At 42.3% G+C, this 21,012-nt stretch overlaps 1 protein-coding gene across 1 annotated transcript in view; it reads right to left on the bottom strand.

The window, feature by feature from the left end:
• The window catches only part of Galnt5 (polypeptide N-acetylgalactosaminyltransferase 5), a 46,416-nt gene extending 26,709 nt beyond the window's left edge, over positions 1-19,707 (bottom strand). The window contains exons 1-3 of the mRNA XM_075985177.1: positions 17,935-19,707; positions 5,460-5,626; positions 3,747-3,866 (exon numbers count right to left, since the gene is read on the bottom strand). Coding sequence (XP_075841292.1) covers positions 3,747-3,866; positions 5,460-5,626; positions 17,935-19,355 — 1,708 coding nt within the window. The 5' untranslated portion in view covers positions 19,356-19,707. The remainder of the gene's footprint in view (positions 1-3,746; positions 3,867-5,459; positions 5,627-17,934) is intronic.
• Positions 19,708-21,012: the final 1,305 nt, after the last annotated feature.

The following is a 21,012-nucleotide window of genomic DNA, read 5'->3' on the forward strand; positions in this document are numbered from 1 at the left end:
GTCAGTTCTCATCAGCACCTATGAACTCCTTCTCTGCTTTGAAATTGCCAAGCTCATATCTGCACTCGAACACTGGCACATGTGATCAATCTTCAGCCACATACCAGCTGAGCGCTTCCTTTCCTAAGTTATTTCTTAACCAGCATATTGTTGCAGAATTCATAGATTTACTTTAATAAGGAAATTAGGCTCGGAAAACACAGTTGGCTGAGAATGATGGGGGAACAAGCACAATCAATGGAAATGACATAGATGTATAAAAAATTTTGTAAAGAAACATTATTTTGTCCAATAAATGTATGGCAAAAATGTAAAGTCACTGCTGGGCACACAACTCACTGGTAACACATGCACTTAGCATGCTCAGGCCCTGGGTTTAATCCTTAATATATAATATTAATATATTAATTTGTAATATATTCATATATGAGAAATTACAAATTTAAAAAATTTTCTACCACCATACTGCCAATTTTTTTGTGTTACAGTTGCTGCTCCCTTAAAATTTCTATTACGAACTGTCATGGTTGATCTTGGATGGTGGCTGGAACAGAAATCACCCAAAAAGGTTCCAGGCACCTTGCAAGGCAATTTCTTCAACAAGTTAATTGAAGTGGGACTATGACCTTAATGTGGACATTAGCTTCCAGTGGCAGCCCAGATAAAAGTGATAGAAGAGAGTTTTGTGTTTTGCCTGATCACTCTACTCTTGATAGTACGTTTATAATCTGCTGCAGCTGGGACATTTCTTTGCTAATGTCAGAACCCAGCTGCTTTAGATTTCTACTGTGGGCTATAGGCCAGTCTTGTGTAACAATTTCTTCTGAGATTAAAGCATGTCCATCTTGAAGGAAAATGTCTTAGGAGAGGATTACACAAGGAGGTGAAATAACAGGATGTTCTAAGGGGAGCTGAAATAGACAGGAAGTAGACAGCTCCAATAGCTTCAGGATGTTCCTGAAACTGATCAGATTCACTAGGCCCCTCCATTACTGAGGGTATTCAAATAGTGACGACTGCCCAATAAAGACTTTTAGACAAGTCCAGCTTCCTGGAAGATGGAGAGGACAGAACAAGAGACAAAGACCAGCTGAGCTGCCTGGAAGAGGCTCAGACCAATTGAACCACCCCGGAAGGACACTCTGCATCCAGTTGAGCTGCTTGAAGGGTGTGTGGTGTATTCCAAGTTCCTAGCTTTTGTGAGTGGTCACTCACACTGGGGTAAGTGTGGTGCAGCTCTCTTTGAGTCATTCTGCTTCTGTAAGTGACTGCTCACCCCCCAGCCCTGTAAGGAAACCAAGACAACTCATTCATTCACTAAATTGGATTTTGGTGGCATCTTTCATGGATCCTCTATCTGAGGTGAGTAGATTCCGTGTTTCACCTCCCCAGGAAAAGTCAGTAACATAACGCTATTCCTCAGTAATTCTCTAGACCTTCAGTGACAGAGTGAGTCACTGAGTCTTGTAGACTGAGCGTCAACTGTTCTCAGCCTCTCCTGTGTGTGTCAGCCATGGTTGGACTACCAAGACTGCATTGTGTAAGGCAATCTAATAAATCTCGCTTTCCTCTACATTTACACTATCAGCTCTGTTTTTCTAAAGCATCCTGACTAATATACAAAGGTATCAAGTTTTATTTTAGCAAGCCAGGGGGATGATGAGAGCATTTGGGAGGTCGAGGTAGAAGAAAATAAGACTGCAGTGAGAATCTATTTACTCCAAGCTGGAGACTGGCAATGCCAAGGCTTCTAGAGGCGGGGTGGTGCCAACAAGCAACAAAGAGTGGTAGTTGTTGAGAATGCTGACTTTGGGCTCAGTGGTCTGGGTTCAGATGCATATGTTACCCTGACCTGCACGAGACAATGACAGCACTTATCCAATGACTATACCTGTTTCACAGAGGCACTGTAGGGATGAAGTCAGTTGGTATGGAGGTTATAAAGTACCGTCTGATTCACAGAATCTGCTTCTACTGTGGAGCACGGAACCTTCCATAGAGAGATGTAAAATTGATGCTGAATGTTTTAGCATTTCTAGAATACTCACTGCCAGGAAGGATTCACCTTCCAGTCACTCTAGAACACTAAAAAGAGACAAGGAAATTGGTGTAGTGCTCTTTAGAAACAGAGAAATAACTGTGGGGAAAAGAGAGGAGGCTTCAGAAAAGAGAGGTGAGAGGATCCGAGAATTAAACTATGCTGAAGTCTTCAACTACTTAGGGATTCAGCTACAAAATCTCTTGTTTTCAATTTGGTCAGAGTGGTCAAATTTTGGACAACCTGAGCACTCTAGAAGAACGATGGTCAGATATTCCCATGGAATTTCCTCAGAAACAGTCTCAGGGGGATTTGATGGGGAGAAGGTTAGAAAGAGGGGAGAAGAAGAAAGGGAATAGCAAAGGAAAAAGGAGAATGACAGAGACAAGGTCTCAGAGGATCTCTACTACACATGGATAGCACCGTGAGAAAGAAAGAGTTATGGAAAAGCTGTTTCATAAGCTCTCATTCCAATAACTGCTTCTAGAGAAGGCCAGCAGTTTATGTTCAATCACTGTGGAACATGTGTGAGCCTTAGGTCAATCTTTGGAAGCAGAGGATTAAACCACAAGTTACTTCCAACCACAAAAGGCAAAGATCTAGCTGTCAATATCTTAGTGTAACCATGAGTAAGACACCTTGACAGTATAGGAAGAATCAAAAAGTGGGCAACCACTGTGACCGATAGTCAAATTGCATATATTGATCACACTCAAATCATTTATCCTACAGGTAACATGAAGACTGAAATTTCAGAACATGGTCAGTTGCACAGGGAGTCACGGAGTTGGCCTGGCCTAGCTGCTTTGAGAGGCATGTGTCATAGGTTTTTCAGGTTAGAGTCAGGCTCCTGGGGCACACAATGTGCCTTCCAGTTCCTGAGAGACTAATGGACTCCCTCATGCAGTGATGTGTTCAGGCCACTTTGTGTTTCTCTGTGTATTTCGTTAGTGGTCAAGCAAGCATGACAGGACAGTTGGTCTTAGACATTAATTTTGTGTCCCCTGTATGACTTGCCAATGTCACTGTATCCTGGCAACTACAACTGTATTGATCCTGGCAGTTGCCATTATATTCTGTTTCTGATAAAGACATCAACATTCTGATTGCACTCAATAATATTGTCATAGCCTCGGTTGTGCTGTGGCCCCTCCAACCAGCCAGATCAGGTGATCTTGACCTGGTAAGTAAGTACAGGCACTTAAACAACTATACAATTATATTGCCTGAGATTTGAAAATAACACACTGTGTCAATGCGGAGTGTGAGGGGCTGAGTAGACTGGGAGACTAAAAGAACAAACTAACCAAAGCGCATGAAATTTTAAAAAGACTTTGAAATGGAAAATATTAGGAATAATGAAAAAAGTTGAAAAGATATGTATAGGTATTTGTTGTTTTTCAATGTGAAAGTATGCTTTTTTTCCCCTGTAATGCCCAGTGCAAACTCAGGTGTATAGTGTCATGGTGTCATAGTGTCTGTGAATCCCTTTTCAAAGGCCCAGAAAATATGGCTAATGTATCTATGACTGTGTGTGTGGGGGGGCGGGGGGAGACAAAGCATGCATTTTTCAAGAATTAAAAATCAGTAGCCATAAGAGGTGAATAGGTGGGTACTCCTGTTCTATTCTTTCAAACTCTGCCTTTTTTGAAAATGTCCTAAATTAAAGCAGACGTATGAAGAAAGCGAAAGTGGAGCAGTTCCTTACCTGTTGCATTCTGTGCCCCTGCCAGCCTTGCTCTGATCAAGCCGTGTCTCTCTTTGAGGCGAAGAATCCGCACTTTTGGAAACTGAGACATGTATTTATCCAAATCAGCTTTTAGGTAGTCTGTATCAGAGTAAGAACAAGCACAGAATACTTTAATTAACTAGGTTTACCAGCGATGTCTTTGCAATGCCAAATTCAAAGCTATGATGTCATTTTTTTTCTTTGAGAGTGGATTTCACTATATAGCCCAGGCTGGGTTTGAACTCTTGATTCTCCTGCCTCTGCCCCCAGATACTAGGATTACAGGTATATGCTACCACATCATATTTTTCCAGAATATAATTACAGCTCACTTTTCACTAGTTTTGTGGATGTGAATTTCGTTTTTGTTTGTTTCGAGACAAGTTTTCTCTGAGTATCCGTGGTTCTCCAGGAACTTACTCTGTATACCAGGCTGGCCTTGAACACAGAGGTTTACCTGCCTCTGTCTTCTGAGTGCTGGGATTAAAGGTGTATGTGTCCCCACCACAAACTGGGTGTGTATAGTTTTCTTAAAGAGGACCCTGAAACTGTACGAGATTCAGGGTCCACAAAAAACTCATCAAAAAGAGACTTCATCAAAGGTCTCCTTTTGCTTGGTAGCCTGCTGCTATTTCTCTGTATGTTATTTAAGATCGCTTACTAACGTTTTCAATTCTCTTCTGGCATCTTATTACTGCTTGAGTTCACTGTGATTATTGTAGCAACAACAGAACCATAGAAAGCACATGTATACTGTCGTTACAGATCAAGGCTCAACTGTTTCTTTGACATCACCATACATTTGCTGTTCTTGCTAGTTCAAAAAATGGGTAAAAATTTGGGAATTCCCATTGTGGCATCACTAGGCCTGTGGGACTTCCTACATACAGAGAAAATTTGGTAATATAAAGAGCAAAATTCTTCGATGTGGGAAAGAAAACAAAACTTAAAAACTGTGGAGACTTCTGCTTCCAGACTGCACTAGAACCATTATCTTTCTTATTCTTTGAAAATGTGTCTTCTCCATGCTTGACTTTACATGGGATCTTCCTTATTCTTTAGAAGAAGCCAGGGAACTTCCATTTCTTTGCTTTCCATAGAGTTTAACTTGGCTACTGACAGTAGAAGAATAATTCTATTAACAGAGTGGACTTTGCTCATTACAGTCCATAAAATACGACTTATTCATCATCTTCTAGACTCAAGTGACCAGCTCAGGGAATGGCAACACTAAAATCACCCCTACAAAGCAGAGACTCACAATGGGAATGGGTAAGACATTCCCGGGATAACCAGTGAGTGATATAGTCTTAAAGATGTGTTTGCGGCATGCATGGGTGTTTTACCTGTGTTTCTGAGTACTGCAAGCATGCAGTGCCAATTGAGGTCAGAAGAGGGTAGTAGCTCCCCTGAAACTGCATTTACACAGTTTTGTGCTGCCTTGTCAATGCTGGGAATTGAAGCAGGATCCCTTGGAAGAACAGCTGGTGCTCTCACTTGCTAAGCCACGTGTCCAGCCTCAGTTAGTAATATGTGATCAGCACTTAGATTGGTTTCTGTGGCTCCACATGAAACAATAATTTGACATTTACAAATACTTAAGCTTCATCCAATTGCCCTCTGACCCCCAACTACTGTTGCCCTCCTTCCGTCAAGCTTTAACATCTCAGGAGGATCCAAGGCAGGCTTTACCTTTGGTGCTGAAGTCATCCACCAGCAGAATCTCCTTGATGAGGTGTGGAGGAGAGCGATTGAGGACGCTGTGCACGGACCTCAGGAGAGCGGACCACACCTCATCTACAAAGCACATGATGATGCTGGTGGTGGGGAGGTCATTGTGAACCAGCTGCTCTGCGCACCTGGGCCAGGGAATAAGCATAGCTGAGGAGATATGCCACTGAGATCACAAAGGGTTCTAAATAATCTCTCTGTGTGTGCACACACACATATCTATCGTCACCGGCTTATATGTGTACCAGGATCATTTTATATGCCTCAACAATAGCGTTTGTTGAAATGACTAACAATGACAGACTCGATCTCTTCTTTGGTGGTGTAGACCGCACTGAAGAGGATAGGGGCTTTGTAGGTTAGATTCTATTTTAATCCTACCACCAAGATACTAACCTCAATACTAACCTATGAATTCTTTCTGTGCCTCATTTTTTCACATCTGCCAAACAAAGTGATGGCCCTCTAAGAGAGTCTAATGAACTGTATAGAAACCGCATACCATAGTTCCTGGCACAGGCATTCACTGAACGGTAGCTATTGCTACCATTATTAAACTATATACCAGAAGAGAGCATTCTGAGTTATTTAGTGTTACTAAGTAGTTTAGGACTGCCTGTATACATAGCCATCTGCCAAATGCCAAAAGAGATATCCTTCACCCGACTCAGCATATGAATGTATTTATGGTACAATGTACATGTGCCAAATAATCGCACTCTTTCCCACTTCTCTATTTGGAAGCTTCTTGCTGTGACGACTGCAGAGTGGCCATACTTCAAGTCGTTTTGCTGGCACAGAAATGAGAGCCAGGCTAAGAAGGAGCAGGTGCTCCATGAGCTCCACCTGGCCATGGTTTCCTACAGGCTTTGTAGCTCCCGCTGCCTCACTATGGCATTTTCTGGGTCTGGTCTGGGTCACTGTTCCAGGACAGCTCCTAGCAGGACCTTCCAAATTATATTAGCCATTCTGCTAACACGCCTCCTCTTGGTAACATAATAATCAGAGATGAAGGTCAATAAATACTCAAGTGCTCTGACTTATTCCACTGTAAGATTCCGACCTCTTTCCCCTTTAACCCATGAATGGCTGAAGTCACGGACAGACTGGCTCTTGATTATGTTAGTAAGTTCCAGAGCTGGGACGGCAACTCCACTTCACCCAGGCTCTAGAAGTAACCATGGAAGTTTAAATCCCCAGAGTAAAAATAGCTAGCAGTCGATGCAGCATTTGTGAGAACCAGAGCTTCTGCTAAGTATCATGGCTCAGTTTTGTTTACTTAATGAATAAGAAGACACAGATAAAAGCAAATGCTATGGTCAAACAAACAACATTTGCTCGTTTTTTTTGTTCATGGTTGCCAAAGCACCATTGTGAACCTAATTTGATTCCATACCATGGTGATTGCCTGAGATGCAGTTGTGTAATGTATTGTCACATACTTCTTTAAATGGGGCAAAATGAAGCATGAGATGATCAATTGACTCACCCAGTCTCATTTACCTAGTTAGACCATACATGGGAATGTAAAATGATGTAGTTTTCATTTCATTGGCCTACAATGCTCTTCTGCACTAATAGAGTGTAGATCAGGAATCAAATAAACATATGGTCACATATCACTTATCTCCAATTACTGGCTTGGAGAAATTGCATAACTTCTTTGAACTTTAACTTGCCAACTACAAAGCAGGGATTAAAAACTTTTCTTACTTAAATATATATCTGACACAGAGCTTTCTCAGAAGAAATACAAGCAAACCCATCATGGTCTATAATTTCAGTCTTTCCCCAAAGCAGTTGGTTAGCATAATAACCAAAAGGCCTTGGGAAAACATACATCCAACCTTCCACCCCAGAAAACAGACTCAGAAAGTTTGCACAGAAATTGAGAATCTTTGTCATAAACAAAATAAGAGACAGAGGAATGACTCACAAGTCACTGATCCGTCAGTGGGGAAATGCAGGTTCTTACGTAAAGCTAATTCAGTACCCTCATAATATGTGATTACACTTAAGAAAACACTAGAGAGCTGAAATGAACATGTGCTATATTTTCAGGTGCTATAAAGTCAAAATAACACGTTTCAATCAGATGTCTTAATACGATTCGAACGCTAATGTAAAATAACAGCCTGCCTAAATTAATCGTATTTTGCACAAAGAAAACCTGCATTGGAATTTCTATAAAGAATGAGCATTTCTGACTACATTTAAGGATTATATTAATTACCCGTGGTTGCTGTAACACCTACGATTTCTGCTCCACAGCTTCTCCTGATTTGCCTAGCCTCTCTCACATTTTGCTTCAAGAGGAAAGAAGCTACCAGGCCAACCCTTCAAAGCTGTGCTTGCTGCTCTTTTTAACAAATGTCCAAGTTCATCACCTTCAGCTTCTGCTCATATTTATGACAGAGGACACAATTCAGCCATGCTCCCTACTGCTATGTAACAAACATTATGTCTCCGCAGTTACCCATCACCCCCTGCTCAATCCCTGCAAACATTCAAAAGAAACACTTCCAATGCCCGTATTTTGACCAATATCTTCTCATGATGACATCATGTACCCAGAGGTGATATAAATGTCCTCTGCAGAGTGCCTGGCTTTCTTCCGGACCTCGCTGGCATTCTTAGCATCCATGTTGTTTCTACTGACAGTTTCAGGACAAACATCCCAGATATTTTCTGTTATAGTTGCTCAAACTCTGCCAGTCTCTGCCCTCAATTTTCCAATGAAAAGTTTGGCCACACAGTATTCAACTTTTCGTTCTGTAGGGAACTGTTGCAGACTGTGGGAATTAATAAGTTAATACGCCCCTGAAGAACCATTGCCATTGGTCCACCCCAAGGACTTAAGAGGCTAAAGCAGGAAAGAGCTTTTATTTGGGAGGGGCAACATGCCTATATCTTTAAATATGGGATTCACCTTCCCTCCAACTCAAAGCTAGGTTTACTTATAAGTAAGAGAAATGTTGAATTAGTCATTTATTCCCTCAATTTTCTTTCTTTCCTTTTAAAAACCGCATTTGGATCTTCTTTAAAGTTTATAATTTTTACAGAAATCCAATAGAATATTAATTGTAATACTTTGCCATGAATTAAATATTGATACTCAAATTTAGGAAAGAAAAAGGAAAAAGAAAGACACCAATTACAGGTTTGCCAAGTACTGATAAAAAATGTAGTCGACTGTATAATTACCAACAGTTGAAGGAGAACTTTGGAAAAAATGATAAATTCTGGATTTTATTTTCTAAGGTAGTTTATATCTCTAAGGTCAGGTTTCAGCTCTCAGAAAGTGTGGCGGTCAGCAAGAATGCTTGGAGTGACGGTGCAGTGGGTCACAAGGAGGGAATGAGTGGTGCTGGAGTGCAGTGATTAGTTCAAGCCGGATGCCGTGTAGATGGCTGTGTATGAACAGACAGTGCTGTGTAGACGGCCGTGTAAGCAATCTGTAAAATGGAAGCAGGAAGCAGCTATGAGGGAGGGGGTGAATTTGTCAGCCTCTTTCTCTCCCTTCCCTGAGAGATGAAACCATATTTATACGTGCAAGGGATGGTACAGGGAGAATTAAGAGCTGGCCAAAAATACCAATGATTGTCAAAATTTTCAGTGGGGTGGGCTTTCCTTTCATTGGTTAACCTTAAGTGCGGTTGAAGCAACTGATGTGTCTAGTCTCTTTAGGTCATTCAATATTTTCCTGCTCTCCTGAGATTGTATACTCTTCTGATTTTCACCCCCTTTTCAGGCTCATTTTAATTCAGTTTCTTTCTTAGCCCCCACCTCAGTTCTTCATAACTATTAAGTAGGGAGAGCTGAGTGAGTGACCCAGCATTAGGTCACACACTTTCAGGAACCTGATCTTCTGCATCAGTTAAACATGTGCCAAGTGTCTACCAAGCAGCTCTCTTGTTGCCTATTTCCAGGCACAGTGGGCCAGGGTAGACAGCTTTCAGTACTAGAAACATCTGTCCCTGATACAAGTAGCCACATCCACCCAGTTTCATGGAGATTCCACGGGTTGCAAAAACACTTCAAACTGTTCTCCCCTGACCCAAGGAAAGCGAATTATCTTCGTTTCTGATTTGTCAGAGTCTTGATTTCTGCTACTTTTGCAGGCAAGGGAATAGCCACAGAAATCCAACTTATATGCATGGTATTTGGGTTTGTGGGATTTTTTCTGAGACTAAGAATTGATGATTTTATTAAAAATAGTTTATTACACAAACTAGGTGTTTAGAATCCCCAAGTCCTGGTCTCTGCTTGAAATTACTCAAATTCGTTTTCTTACAGGGTGTGGAATCTAGGTTTGGATCAGTGAGGCAATCCAAAGACTAGAGATTATGAGGACCTCAAATGTGACTACTCTCATCACCCAAAGGAGCTAATGCAAGACTGTGGGAGGGGAAAGGCTTGGGATGCAGAAGGACAATGAAGAGATAAGTTTTGGTCCCCTGTGGTACCGGCTGGTGACATAAGTATCAACATGCCACCTAATCCTCAGAACCTCAGATCATTCATATTTAGGGTGAAGATTGTGATGCTTGCATCACAAAAAATTTATGAAGGTTTTATGAGACAGTGGATATAAAAATACTGGGCAGGCATCACTCAGAAAAGCCTGTGTGAGAACTTGGAAGAGCTCTCTCTCTAAGACTCCCAGTTTCTTTCTGACTCGAAGCTCTGCCCTGCCCCAAGCAGTCTAAAGACTGAATTAAAATCTGAATCTACCAAGTGCCCGTTCATTTATCAAGAGACTCCAAAAGTTGATGGCTCACCTTCTCAGCTTCTGTGTGCTCAGTCCTTAGCCACCGACTTGATTTGAATGGAGCCTATCAAATCCGGACTGTTTCACATCAGAACGCTGAAGGAACGATAACATTCTCTCATTTCTATGAATTTTTCATTTTATTCCAGCAGAGGCAAAACCGCATCATGTGGGTCAAATCTCAGTCTTTATGGGTTTGAACAGAAGGTCGGAAGAATGTGTTTCAACTTCCATTTGCAATTCAACTACAGCCTCCATGGGAGCCTTGAGCGGCCTTCACTCCCCACACTCGGCTATCTTCAGGAGCATCAGGAGAATCGCGCAGCCAGCTGCAATGCGCGCTGTCAGGAATTATATTCTTTCCTCAGACCTTAAAATTATTTGAGCCTCTTTGCCTCTTCCTGATAAGAGGGTATACTGATATGAGGATTTTACTTTTGTGTTTTGTTCTTTTTTTTTTTTTTTTAAGGCAAATGATCCTTGACATTTAGTTCAAATCACCTGACTGAGCGCTAGCAGGGCAACTCTTCCGCTTCCCTCTAAAGCCTTTAGCCAGGCGATGCTGCAGTCACAGAGGCAAGGATGTGTCATCAGAGGGAATGGACTGAGGCTCAGAAATACACCCTACCAGCACCAACACTTGCCACTTAACAATAGTCTATTTTGCCCAGGCAGCTGGCAGAGTGATATTGGGTTAGAGGCCGGAGTTAAGATGGCGGAGTTCTAGGTTGGAAATAGTACTGGGTGAGGGCAGGGCACCTGGGGGCCGTGTTTCTTGCCTGCCCTGCTGTGTGTGACCTTGGGCAAGGTAGCCCTCTCCTCACACTTGCTCTGCGGTATAAGTACTCATCTTGAACTCTTCACCCATTCTTGTTATCTTGTGAGATTCCCTATGCAATGTTCGTCTGCCTTCTTACCTCTGACCTATGCGTGAGGACGAAAAAGATCTTAATTTCTCCAAAAGTCATTTGAATATAAAGAATCAGAAGGAAGTTATGGAACCTATGGAAAAAGCACTCATATTAGAAGTTGGCAGTTCCCATGAATCCTAAATCTGTTAGTGGGTTTGCTTTTCTCGCTAGTAAAGTGTGCAAGGCAGGTTCTTATCCTTAGTGCTGCTGGGTGCCTAGTATAAAATACACATGCATGTGTGACATATATATATATGAATCCATCACTGTCTGGAGTATAATATAATAAGAATGTCTTATGAGCAAGGGCTAGATTGCTCTTCACAAAGAACCTTCACCGACCAAGGAGGCCTAGGCATATTATTGTGAAGTAGATTAGCTGGGATCAGAGAAACCAAGACTGGTGAAGGGTAGTTATTGTCTAGTGAGGGCAGATCAGAAAACTTAGCATTGGTATCCAACCCATTGCTTCTGAGCTGTGAGCCCTTGTCTTTGTGTGTGTGTGTGTGTGTGTGTGTGTGTGTGTGTGTGAGAGAGAGAGAGAGAGAGAGAGTATGTGTGTGCGTGTGTGTGTGTTCCGTCATTTGTTCATAAGGAGATGCAATACTTTATCAGTCTGCCTTGGCTGTTGCGGTGGTCAAATGGGATAACAGATATGAAGGATAAAAGGTACCAGCTGCTTTGGCCTGGTGTGCTAGCTCTTGGCAACAAGAAGAAAGTACGGTATGCAACGAAGTCAATGGCTACTGCCTGATTTACCTGCCTCAGTGCCAACCTCCAGCTTCTCTATAGGTAACACTGGGATGATGGAGACCATATAAGCCTTAAACAATTGTTCTTAGGATAAATAAGAATCCCAGTGGCAAGAACTTTGCAAATGTTGAGTTCTCTGTCTCAAGTCTTGCACATGGTGCACAGCACATTTAAAAGGCAAGCTCATTTAAAGGTGCTTGGGTTTGGCATCTTAAAGACGATTTTCCAGGGAAGTCTAAATAGCTCTTTTTAGTTTTGAAAAAAATAAAATAAAGCAGCTAAACATTGCTATTGTTTCTTAAGTTTTCTTACTCTTGGCTGGGGGAAGGGAGGAGAGTCCTTCCTCTCTTTGGAAAGTTCTACTGAAGCAGGTCAACCAGAGAACACAACAGGAAATTATGCCCTGGCACAGGAGGACCCAAGGAAATAGTACATGAAGAATTTGATAAAATGAGGCTGACAATGAATATGGTTTAGATGTCTGAGACAGCTGTGCATAGGTTTATAGTCCTGTACTTGCTAATTATGATCTCTCAAGTGTATTTCTAGGTCATGGGCAACATTTAGGAGGATGGAACCTGATCTGAATTAGCTTCCTCAGGTTTGTGCTAGTTAGGACCCATATGGTAGCTTTTTTTGCTTCGAATTAATGACAGGATTGTGTTTCTACTTTCCCCTCTGGCTGTCTTCCTCTTTCTAGTTAGAGGTGAATGACAGAGAGGGGCACCTGAAGGCTTCGAAATTATTTCTTGGCCATATTTAATTATTGCTATGGTCTAGCTTCTGCCTCTTAAACACATTTTTCCACTTATTTTCTTTTACATATGACTTTTTAAAATTGTGAAACACAGCTCTGAGCCGTCTTCTATAGACATGTCTGCTTGCCAGTGCTGACGCTTGCTTGCACTGATACACACACTACGGAAGAAGCAGCAGCGAGTGCTTTCTCCCATAGGTGTATACTCAGGAAAGACATCATGCCTTTTAGGTGATGATATTCCTTGCCACAGATGGGCTCTTCCCTGGCTGGGAAATCTCACCTCTGCTCTGGTCTATTGTAGGTGATATTCTCCAATCACTATTACCCACAAAATCACCCCCACTAAACAAATTCAATATTCATCAGACATAGATGGGTACATTATGACCAGGAATTTTCAAGACATGTATTATGTGTATGAGTACTTTATCTGAATATATGTATTGCACCATGTGTGTACCTGGTGTCCCTGTAGGTCAGAAGAAGACATTATTCCCCAGGGCTTGAGTTATGGATGGTCGTTAGACAGCATATGGATGCCAAGTTTTCAACCTAGGTTTTCCATAAGAGCAAACAGTGCACTTAACTGATAAACCATCTTTCCAGCCCCAACTCTTATTGTATTTTGATAACTAAATGTTGGCAGCAAAACTTCTTTGAAGTATTTTTTTTTCTACAAGTCCAAATTCAGGAAGTGCACTTCTAAGTAACTTTATTTTTGGAGCTCCATCTTAACCATACCTTTAGGCCTAAAGAAAGCCTTTCCCAAACAGAATTAACCTATTTTAGATGGAGAGGGCTTTGGTTCAGCAACATGTAAGTGTGCATGTGTGCGGTGGGGGCTGTATGTGGTATGTGTATATGTGTAGTGTGTATGCGTGTCCATTAGTGCTAATGCAAACACACTTCAAGAACTAAGCAGGACTTCAATGCTTAGGTTGATTTTGCTTTTTGGTTTGCTTGTCTCTGTTTTACAGTTTAAAGGGACTATCAAAAGAACATCTGATTTCAGGTATATTTGATAAATAAGTACTCTAAGTGAAAATGAAATTCTATTTTGTTTCTTGAAAGGAAAGAGAACCGAAACAAAAGCAATTGCCTCACTTGAAAGTCAAAACATTAAAATTAAAACTAAAGGAATAAAAACTGAGCTAATGAATAAACATGAATTAATTGATAGCTCAGTGAAAAGCAGGATATAGTTACCTTAAGTCAAATGATAATACGCTCCATATATTCACCATGAAAAATCAGGAAACAGCTATGAATTTGTAGGGTGATTAATATGCTACCCTTGAATTAATGCTTCTCATTCATTTCACGAGAGCATTAGTTCTAAACCCCATTTCAGAGAAGCATACTTTTAGAGTCAGCATTGTGCAAACCTTTGTCTTTGGAATGCTTAGCTCTGTGCTATACCCTAGGGGAGAAGCAAGTAAAGTGTAGAACAGTTTCTGCATAAGCTTGGAACTTCAGCACGAAGGTTGTTCTTGTTGTTGAGGAACCAAAGTGCTTCAGCAAAGAGAAGGCTGCATCCATCCACTGCCAGTGAAATTTAGTGGTCATAGCTATGTCATGGCCCTGGTCCAGGTAGGCTACACTAAGATTTAGTGTAATGCTGGATTAGCATGTGAGGCCATAGGAGTGGAGAGCTGAGGGATACCGGGACGAGATCAGCTATTAAAACCAACAGGGGATCGTCAGGAGCAGAATGTATAAAAGACATAATCGTTTGAGCTAGGGAGGTGGCTCGGTCAGTAAAGCTCATGCTCGGTAGGCATGAGGATGAGAGTTTAGATCCGCAGAATCCACCAGGCAGTGGCCGCCTATAATCTCAGAACTGAGGAAGCAGAAATGGGAGCCCCAGGGGAAGCTGACTAGACTAGCTGGGTCAGTGAGTTCTGCAAAAGAACCCAACTCTAAATGAAGAAGAGAGCAATTAAAGATACCCAACATCAACTTTAAGCCTACACACACACACACACACACACACACACACACACACACACGTTCACACTCATGTAAAAATGCATACACATACATACATACACACACATCATCTCACATCACCTACAATTTTTTTAAAGTGTCATGAGACTGGCGTCCCCTCTGCTGAGGGCCCACCTTGGAAGACACGGCCTATGTCCCAGACTAGATATCTACAGCGAGGCAGAGAAACGTAGATAGCCCTGAGAGCACAGCCCGAGCAAGGCTGGTTGCCTAGAGGCATCCTTAGTTTTTGGATAAGACCTCGAGATTGTGAAGCATCTTAGACATTTCTCTGTGGAGTTTGGAAAAAGCTGGAAGAGTTGGTTTGGAAAAGAGACTCCGATTTTAAAGCTAACGTAGGAGAAGTTGTCCTGGCAACCCTGCCTGTCTCTTCATCGTCACGTCAGCCTTGTCCTAGCATAGCAGTTAATTTAGCCTTCAATTATTAATAGGAACTAGTCATTATTTGCACTGAGAGTAATGAAACCAAATGAACATTGCAAATCCGTCCTTTTAATCCGTCTTCAGTCTATATTCAACAGAAGTTATGATATGGCACTTATTGTGTTAATTGATCTATAATAGCAGTTTTGTTTCCAAATGTAAACATCAGGGAGCTATTCCTAAGGTTCTGAAATCCAAAAGTTACAGAGTCTGCATTTCAGCGAATTACAAGTCCTTGTTCTTATACCACTCTCCCCACATACCCATGCAAATCTGCATATATAGTCCTTTTATATTTTATAATAATTCCCTGAAATGGATTGCCTTAAATATTATTATAGACATGAGCAAGACGTTTCAAATACATTATGATCAAAGTGGAAGAAAAATAATATCAAAGTTTCGAAAAAAGAAACCACACCAAAAAAATCCCTTGCTCCAAGTCTTGCCTACCCAAAAAGTCCCACGTGTTTCTCATTTGTTCTTCCAGACACTCATGTGAATCCATGATTTATACTCAAAGTTGGAATAAAAGGAGAGAAAACTTATTTATTCTCCTTTCGGGAAGAGTATCACAAAAGGACAAGAAATCCTTTGGGTGGTCTCACAAGTAGGCTTCCTGATGGCTGGCTCGTCTACGTCAGATTGGGGCAGCAGGCAAAGCATCAGCCAGGCAGCTTGCCCAGAGACACACCTATATTTAGCCAAGGTGGTTTGTGTGGCAAGAGGGAGGGGATTTGGCCCTGCGCTCTCTGACTCATCTCGGGCACACGTGTCAGTTTCAGGAACAGCTGGACAATCTCCTGCAGAAGACAGAGTCTGATTGTAGCTTTCCTGGGCTTCAGGACTCTCCTTCCCCTAACTAAATTATCAATGAACAAGCTCCGGGAGCCATGGAACCTTCCATCAATCAGCCGGGTGATGACATTAGTGCTTGCTTTTGGCCTCGCACACTGTTTCTTTCTCCTACTTGGAGCCGGAGCCCGTGCTCTGTGCCCTGCCTGATTCTGCCCCGTGCCGGTAGAAACACCAGCTGAGCACATTTAAACAGCGTTGCCTTCAAAGAGACTTTATTTTCCTGTACTCCTTACACAAAGTTGTAGGTAGCGCACAATACTGTGACACGCAGGATTTCCGGTGATAGCTGGGGAAACATAATTTTTAGAATCCCTTTTTGAAAGATAATGCACAAGAGACAGAAGGGGCTTTGTGAATGTGAATTTCTCTGAAGAACTAGGTCAATAATCAGAGACAACTGAAGTACCTAGGACCTTGGCTTAGTCCTCTGGGGCTATTACTGTGTTCTTTGGGATGTATCACTGAGTTGAGGAACGTGAGTATCAACTAGACAGGTCAGTGGGACCTGGTCAATAGTGATGTGACAGTAGCTAAGAGTCTGAACTGTTTTCTTTGGGACTGAACTCACATTGAAGATGCTACTTTTGATACCTAAGGCAAAGGTTTATCTGTGCCTGCCTTCTCTTTCTGATAACCCTGTCCAAAAGCTTGCCCCGACTTCCTACATTCAAAAGAAGCATTTTCCGAAGAAGCCAAAGAAAACCTTTGTTTATGAACCACAGAAGCTCAGAGTCCTAATCTTGCCATTTGTGATTTCAGCTGCCAGGCTGGCTCGCTTAGGGAACTGAAAATCAAGTTGTAATCAGAGCTATATTATTAATTAGTGGTCAATAAACATATGGCTACAAGTAGCCTCATTTGTAAGTGCATCAAAGAGAGTCACAGCCTGCATTCTAATCATGTCTATGATTGCATACACCTCCTGATGATGGAGCTAAGGAGCTTAATTGTTTGATCATGAGGGTCCATTGGGAACCTTTAGAAGGCAGTACTAAGGGCAAGTGATACACTTTTATTTTTGAGACAGGGTTTTTCTGTAGTATATAGAATCTATCCTGGAATTTGCTCTGTAGACCAGGCTGGCCTCCAACTCACAGAGATCCACCTGTCCTGCCTCCCAAGTTCTGGAATTTAAGGTGTGCACCACCACTGCCTGGCAAGTGAAACACTTCTAATGGGAAGAATTAGAAAGACCCTAATTGCATGACTATCCCCACCTATTATCAGGTCATAGTGCCTGCCCTCTCTTTTCTCAAGCTCACGAAGTTTGCCTACATATTTGTAGAATCCTGTCAATGCAGAACCTCTGTTAGCGGGATTATTATTAGCCTGCTCTTGAAGTTCCTCCTTGATGGACTTTTTCCAGCATTAATGCTTTCGGTGACTGAGTGCACAACAGTCTGCTATTCTCATCAACAAAAGGACTTTTAAGTTTAGAGATTAAGTCATCTCCTTTCTTGTCCTAGTCATCATTACTCATGGTTATTCATATTTTACAATTTAATTTCAGGAAGTCTTAGGAGACCCCCTTATCAGTGAATACACCTACCCAGCCACACTCCTGATAAGCTTGTAACCAATGAAAACTTCCAACATGGTAATTTACTCCACTGTCACTGCCGGCATGGAATTACTCTGTGTGTTCTACTACTTAGGTATAGATTATCATGAATTGAATGCTTCTACTCATTTAAAGAGATTTTTGACAAAGGGAAGGAAATGGAACCTAAGGAGGGGACCTGAGATGCGAGCATAAAAGGAGAACCCCCATGCATTTCTGATATAATTTTTCTCTATGTGCATGGTAGATTATTTGGCTAGCATCAAACAATAACTGTCAAATAAATTCTCTACATGGCCGAAATTCACACAAATAAAATTTCAGAAAACTTCTCTATACAGGAAAGCCCAATACTGGGTTCGAGAAAAGAGACTAGAAATGGGTCTTACCCCGCAGGCCTTGTGTCTTCAATGGCTCTGTCCACTGGAATCAGGTCACTAAGGTAGACATTGAAGTTTCCTTCTTTCCATCTTCGTTCTGCCTCCTTCTTCTTTCCAGGCGGAACAACCACAGGGCGCCCAAACTGACCCGGAGCATTGGGATCCCTTGGAGAAAGGGTCACATCTATTCTCAGTACATGATGCCTTCCAGAGTTTTCAGGGCTGTTTGTGTGGTTTTGATGGTATCGCACAGTCTGGGCCTTAACAGTCAAGTTTCTTCTTCCTGGATGGAGTCCCCCTGCTAAGGACAGCTTGGCTTGAGACACTGCTCTCTGTGGAGCTAGCAAAGAGGAAGATGTCTCGCTTTGATTTCTGGGCAAGTGTTTCTCTTGGCTTCCACCCAGTAATTTAGGGACGATAGTTTGGGTTTTAGAATCAGGTACCTCTTTGGTATCTGTCCTCAGGTCCTCCTCTTTGGTTATAACCACAACCTGGCTTTCTGAAATATTAAGTTTCTTCCCTGGTGCCACTTTGGCGCCATCATCTTCTGGCAAGCCTCCCAACTGTGTCTCATTCTTAGATGGCTTCTTTAAACGACTTGTATCAGCAATAAACTTAAAAAGAGGTAACACTTTATGGGCTTTGTGTTTTAGTTCTTTGCCCTGAGCCTCAGTTTTCTTTATGGCTATGTCTTCCCCAGATTTCAGGATTGGCGAGTTGGCAAAGGGTGTCTTCGATTTTGTTACTGTCTGTGACTGCTGCTTTGAGCTGTCAGTCCTGACCCTGATGGTCACATTCAGGGTCCTTTCAGATGTTTGCTTTGATGCCTGCCTGATGAGAGTGTGATTCTCTGGGGCCTCTTGTTTTGTAGTAAAGGCTTCTGTGTGTACTGATATATTGGTCAGTAACGTTCCTCTTGATGCCGCAGATGGGGTCCTCTGTGATGAAACTGTTGTTTGCTTGGGAGTCATATGCTGGGAGGAGGCTCTAGGTTTGCTGTCTCTCCCATCTGTCTTCTGCACAGTAAGAGGCTCTGGGAGGGTTCGCAAATGTGCAGCATGCCACAAAGGTACAGCTTTTCCCCTTCCCAAGGGGATCTGCATTTTCCCTCTCCTCTGGACTTGGTCCATATGCTCGTCAACCTTGAGTGCGTGGTCCTCTGCCTTTCTAAAGTTCTCCTTTCCCCAAACTCCATTCCGGGGCAGCCTCATTCCTGGAATGTTGTTGTAAAGGATCTTCATTTGGTCTGGCTGGACTCTGATCCCTGTCTGCTCCCTCCTCCTGATGTTTTCTTTAAGTATCCCAGTGCTGATCTCACTGAATGAGAGGCGGAGAGCTGCCATGTCAAAGAGTAGCCAGATGACAGAAGCTACAAATATAAATGCCAAGACTCTCCCACTTCCTCGGAAAAACTTTCGGATCTTGTTCATCGTACAAAGGCGTGCTTTGCAGTGTGCCCTCCCTCTGAGTCTGCTTACCTGGAGTGGAGAGAGAATTCAGACAGCAACAGCAGCAGTACCACCACCAGCAGCAGCCAGTCCCCCCTCCTGAACCTAGCAGGAAACAGACGTCCAAAGGGGAAAAGCTCAGCTCCTACTGACTGCCTGTCACTCTCTGCCTGCGTGGCATTTCACTGCAAAGCATGGATGCCTGTTCACTGGCCCTGGCTAAACCCTAGTAAACACTGGCCCCAGGTGACTCCCAGAGCAGTCAACTGCAGCCACAGGATAGTTCACTGTATCTTGTCTGGGAGGGCCCATGTCCACCTTCCTTCAAGTCCAAGAAAAGGTGGGGCTCGGAGGGTGCTGCCTGCTGCCGCCTGCTTCTCTCCTCCCAGTTCCCTGCATGCTGTAACTCAATACCACTTCTCAGAAGGAAAACATTTCAAGCCATTACCCAGAAAACTTCATTCAGCTCTCACCTTCTGGGTTATATGGGAGTGTGTGTGTTTTAAGGGCAATTAAACAGAAGGCAAACTAACTTAGAGGGCATGTGTTCCTGGTTTGTAACCCCACCTACCCCACTTGTACTTATTAACCCTGTGGTACCCAGACACTGAAGTGCTTTGCTGGATCAATTAATTCTTGACCTTAATATTTCAGTTTCAGAGGTTAATGGGGCATCTTATAGCTTCATTGCCAGAGAGGAGTGTTTAGCTATTCAGAAGACTTTCACAAACACACAAAGAGGTACAGAAAAAAAAATTAAGGTCAGCTACTCTTTTTACACTGGTACATCTTTATTTTATTTTTAAACTTAATATACAAACACAATTTGTCATGTTCCTATGGAAGATTCGAGATACTTTGCTATGATCTGAATGTTTGTGTCCCCACCAAATACAATGTGGAGACCAATAGGGTGATATCAGCAGGTAAAGTCTTTGGAAGGTGGTGAGATAAGGCAGAAGGAACCCTCATACACTAGATATATGTCCTTATAGAAGAGTTCAGTGATCTACCTTGCCCCTTCCACTATGTGAAGGCACAAAGAGAAGGAATCTTGAAGGAACCAAGTGATAAAATCTTACTAGACATTAGTTCAGCTATTCTGGACTTCTCAGCCTTCAGAACCATGAGAAATTAACTGATATTAATTATAGACTATTTAGTCTATGGTATTTTTTTTTCTTTTTTCTTTTTGGTTTTTCGAGACAGGGTTTCTCTGTAGCTTTGGAGCCTGTCCTGGAACTCACTTTGTAGACTAGGCTGGACTCGAACTCACGGAGATCCGCCTGTCTCTGCCTCCCAAGTACTGGGATTAAAGGCGTGCGCCACCACCGCCCGGCTCTATGGTATTTTTTATAGAAACTTAAATGGATTAGGACAGTCCCATGCTGTGGGACAATGGTCTATACCCTGTCAATTGTATAATAAAATGCTGATTGGCCAGTAGCCAGTCAGGAAGTATAGACAGGGCAACCAGGGAGGAAATATATGTAGGGAAATAAGAACAAGAGAATTCTGGGAAGGGAGAACAGTCAGTCTATAGTCATCACTCAGACACAGAGGAATCCAGACACAGAGCAAACAAGATATAACTGCCTTGCCGAAAAAAGGTACCAAGCCACGTGGCTAATACAGACAA

Source organism: Microtus pennsylvanicus, chromosome 9, assembly GCF_037038515.1.
Source record: "Microtus pennsylvanicus isolate mMicPen1 chromosome 9, mMicPen1.hap1, whole genome shotgun sequence".
NCBI classification, from domain to species: domain Eukaryota; kingdom Metazoa; phylum Chordata; class Mammalia; order Rodentia; family Cricetidae; genus Microtus; species Microtus pennsylvanicus.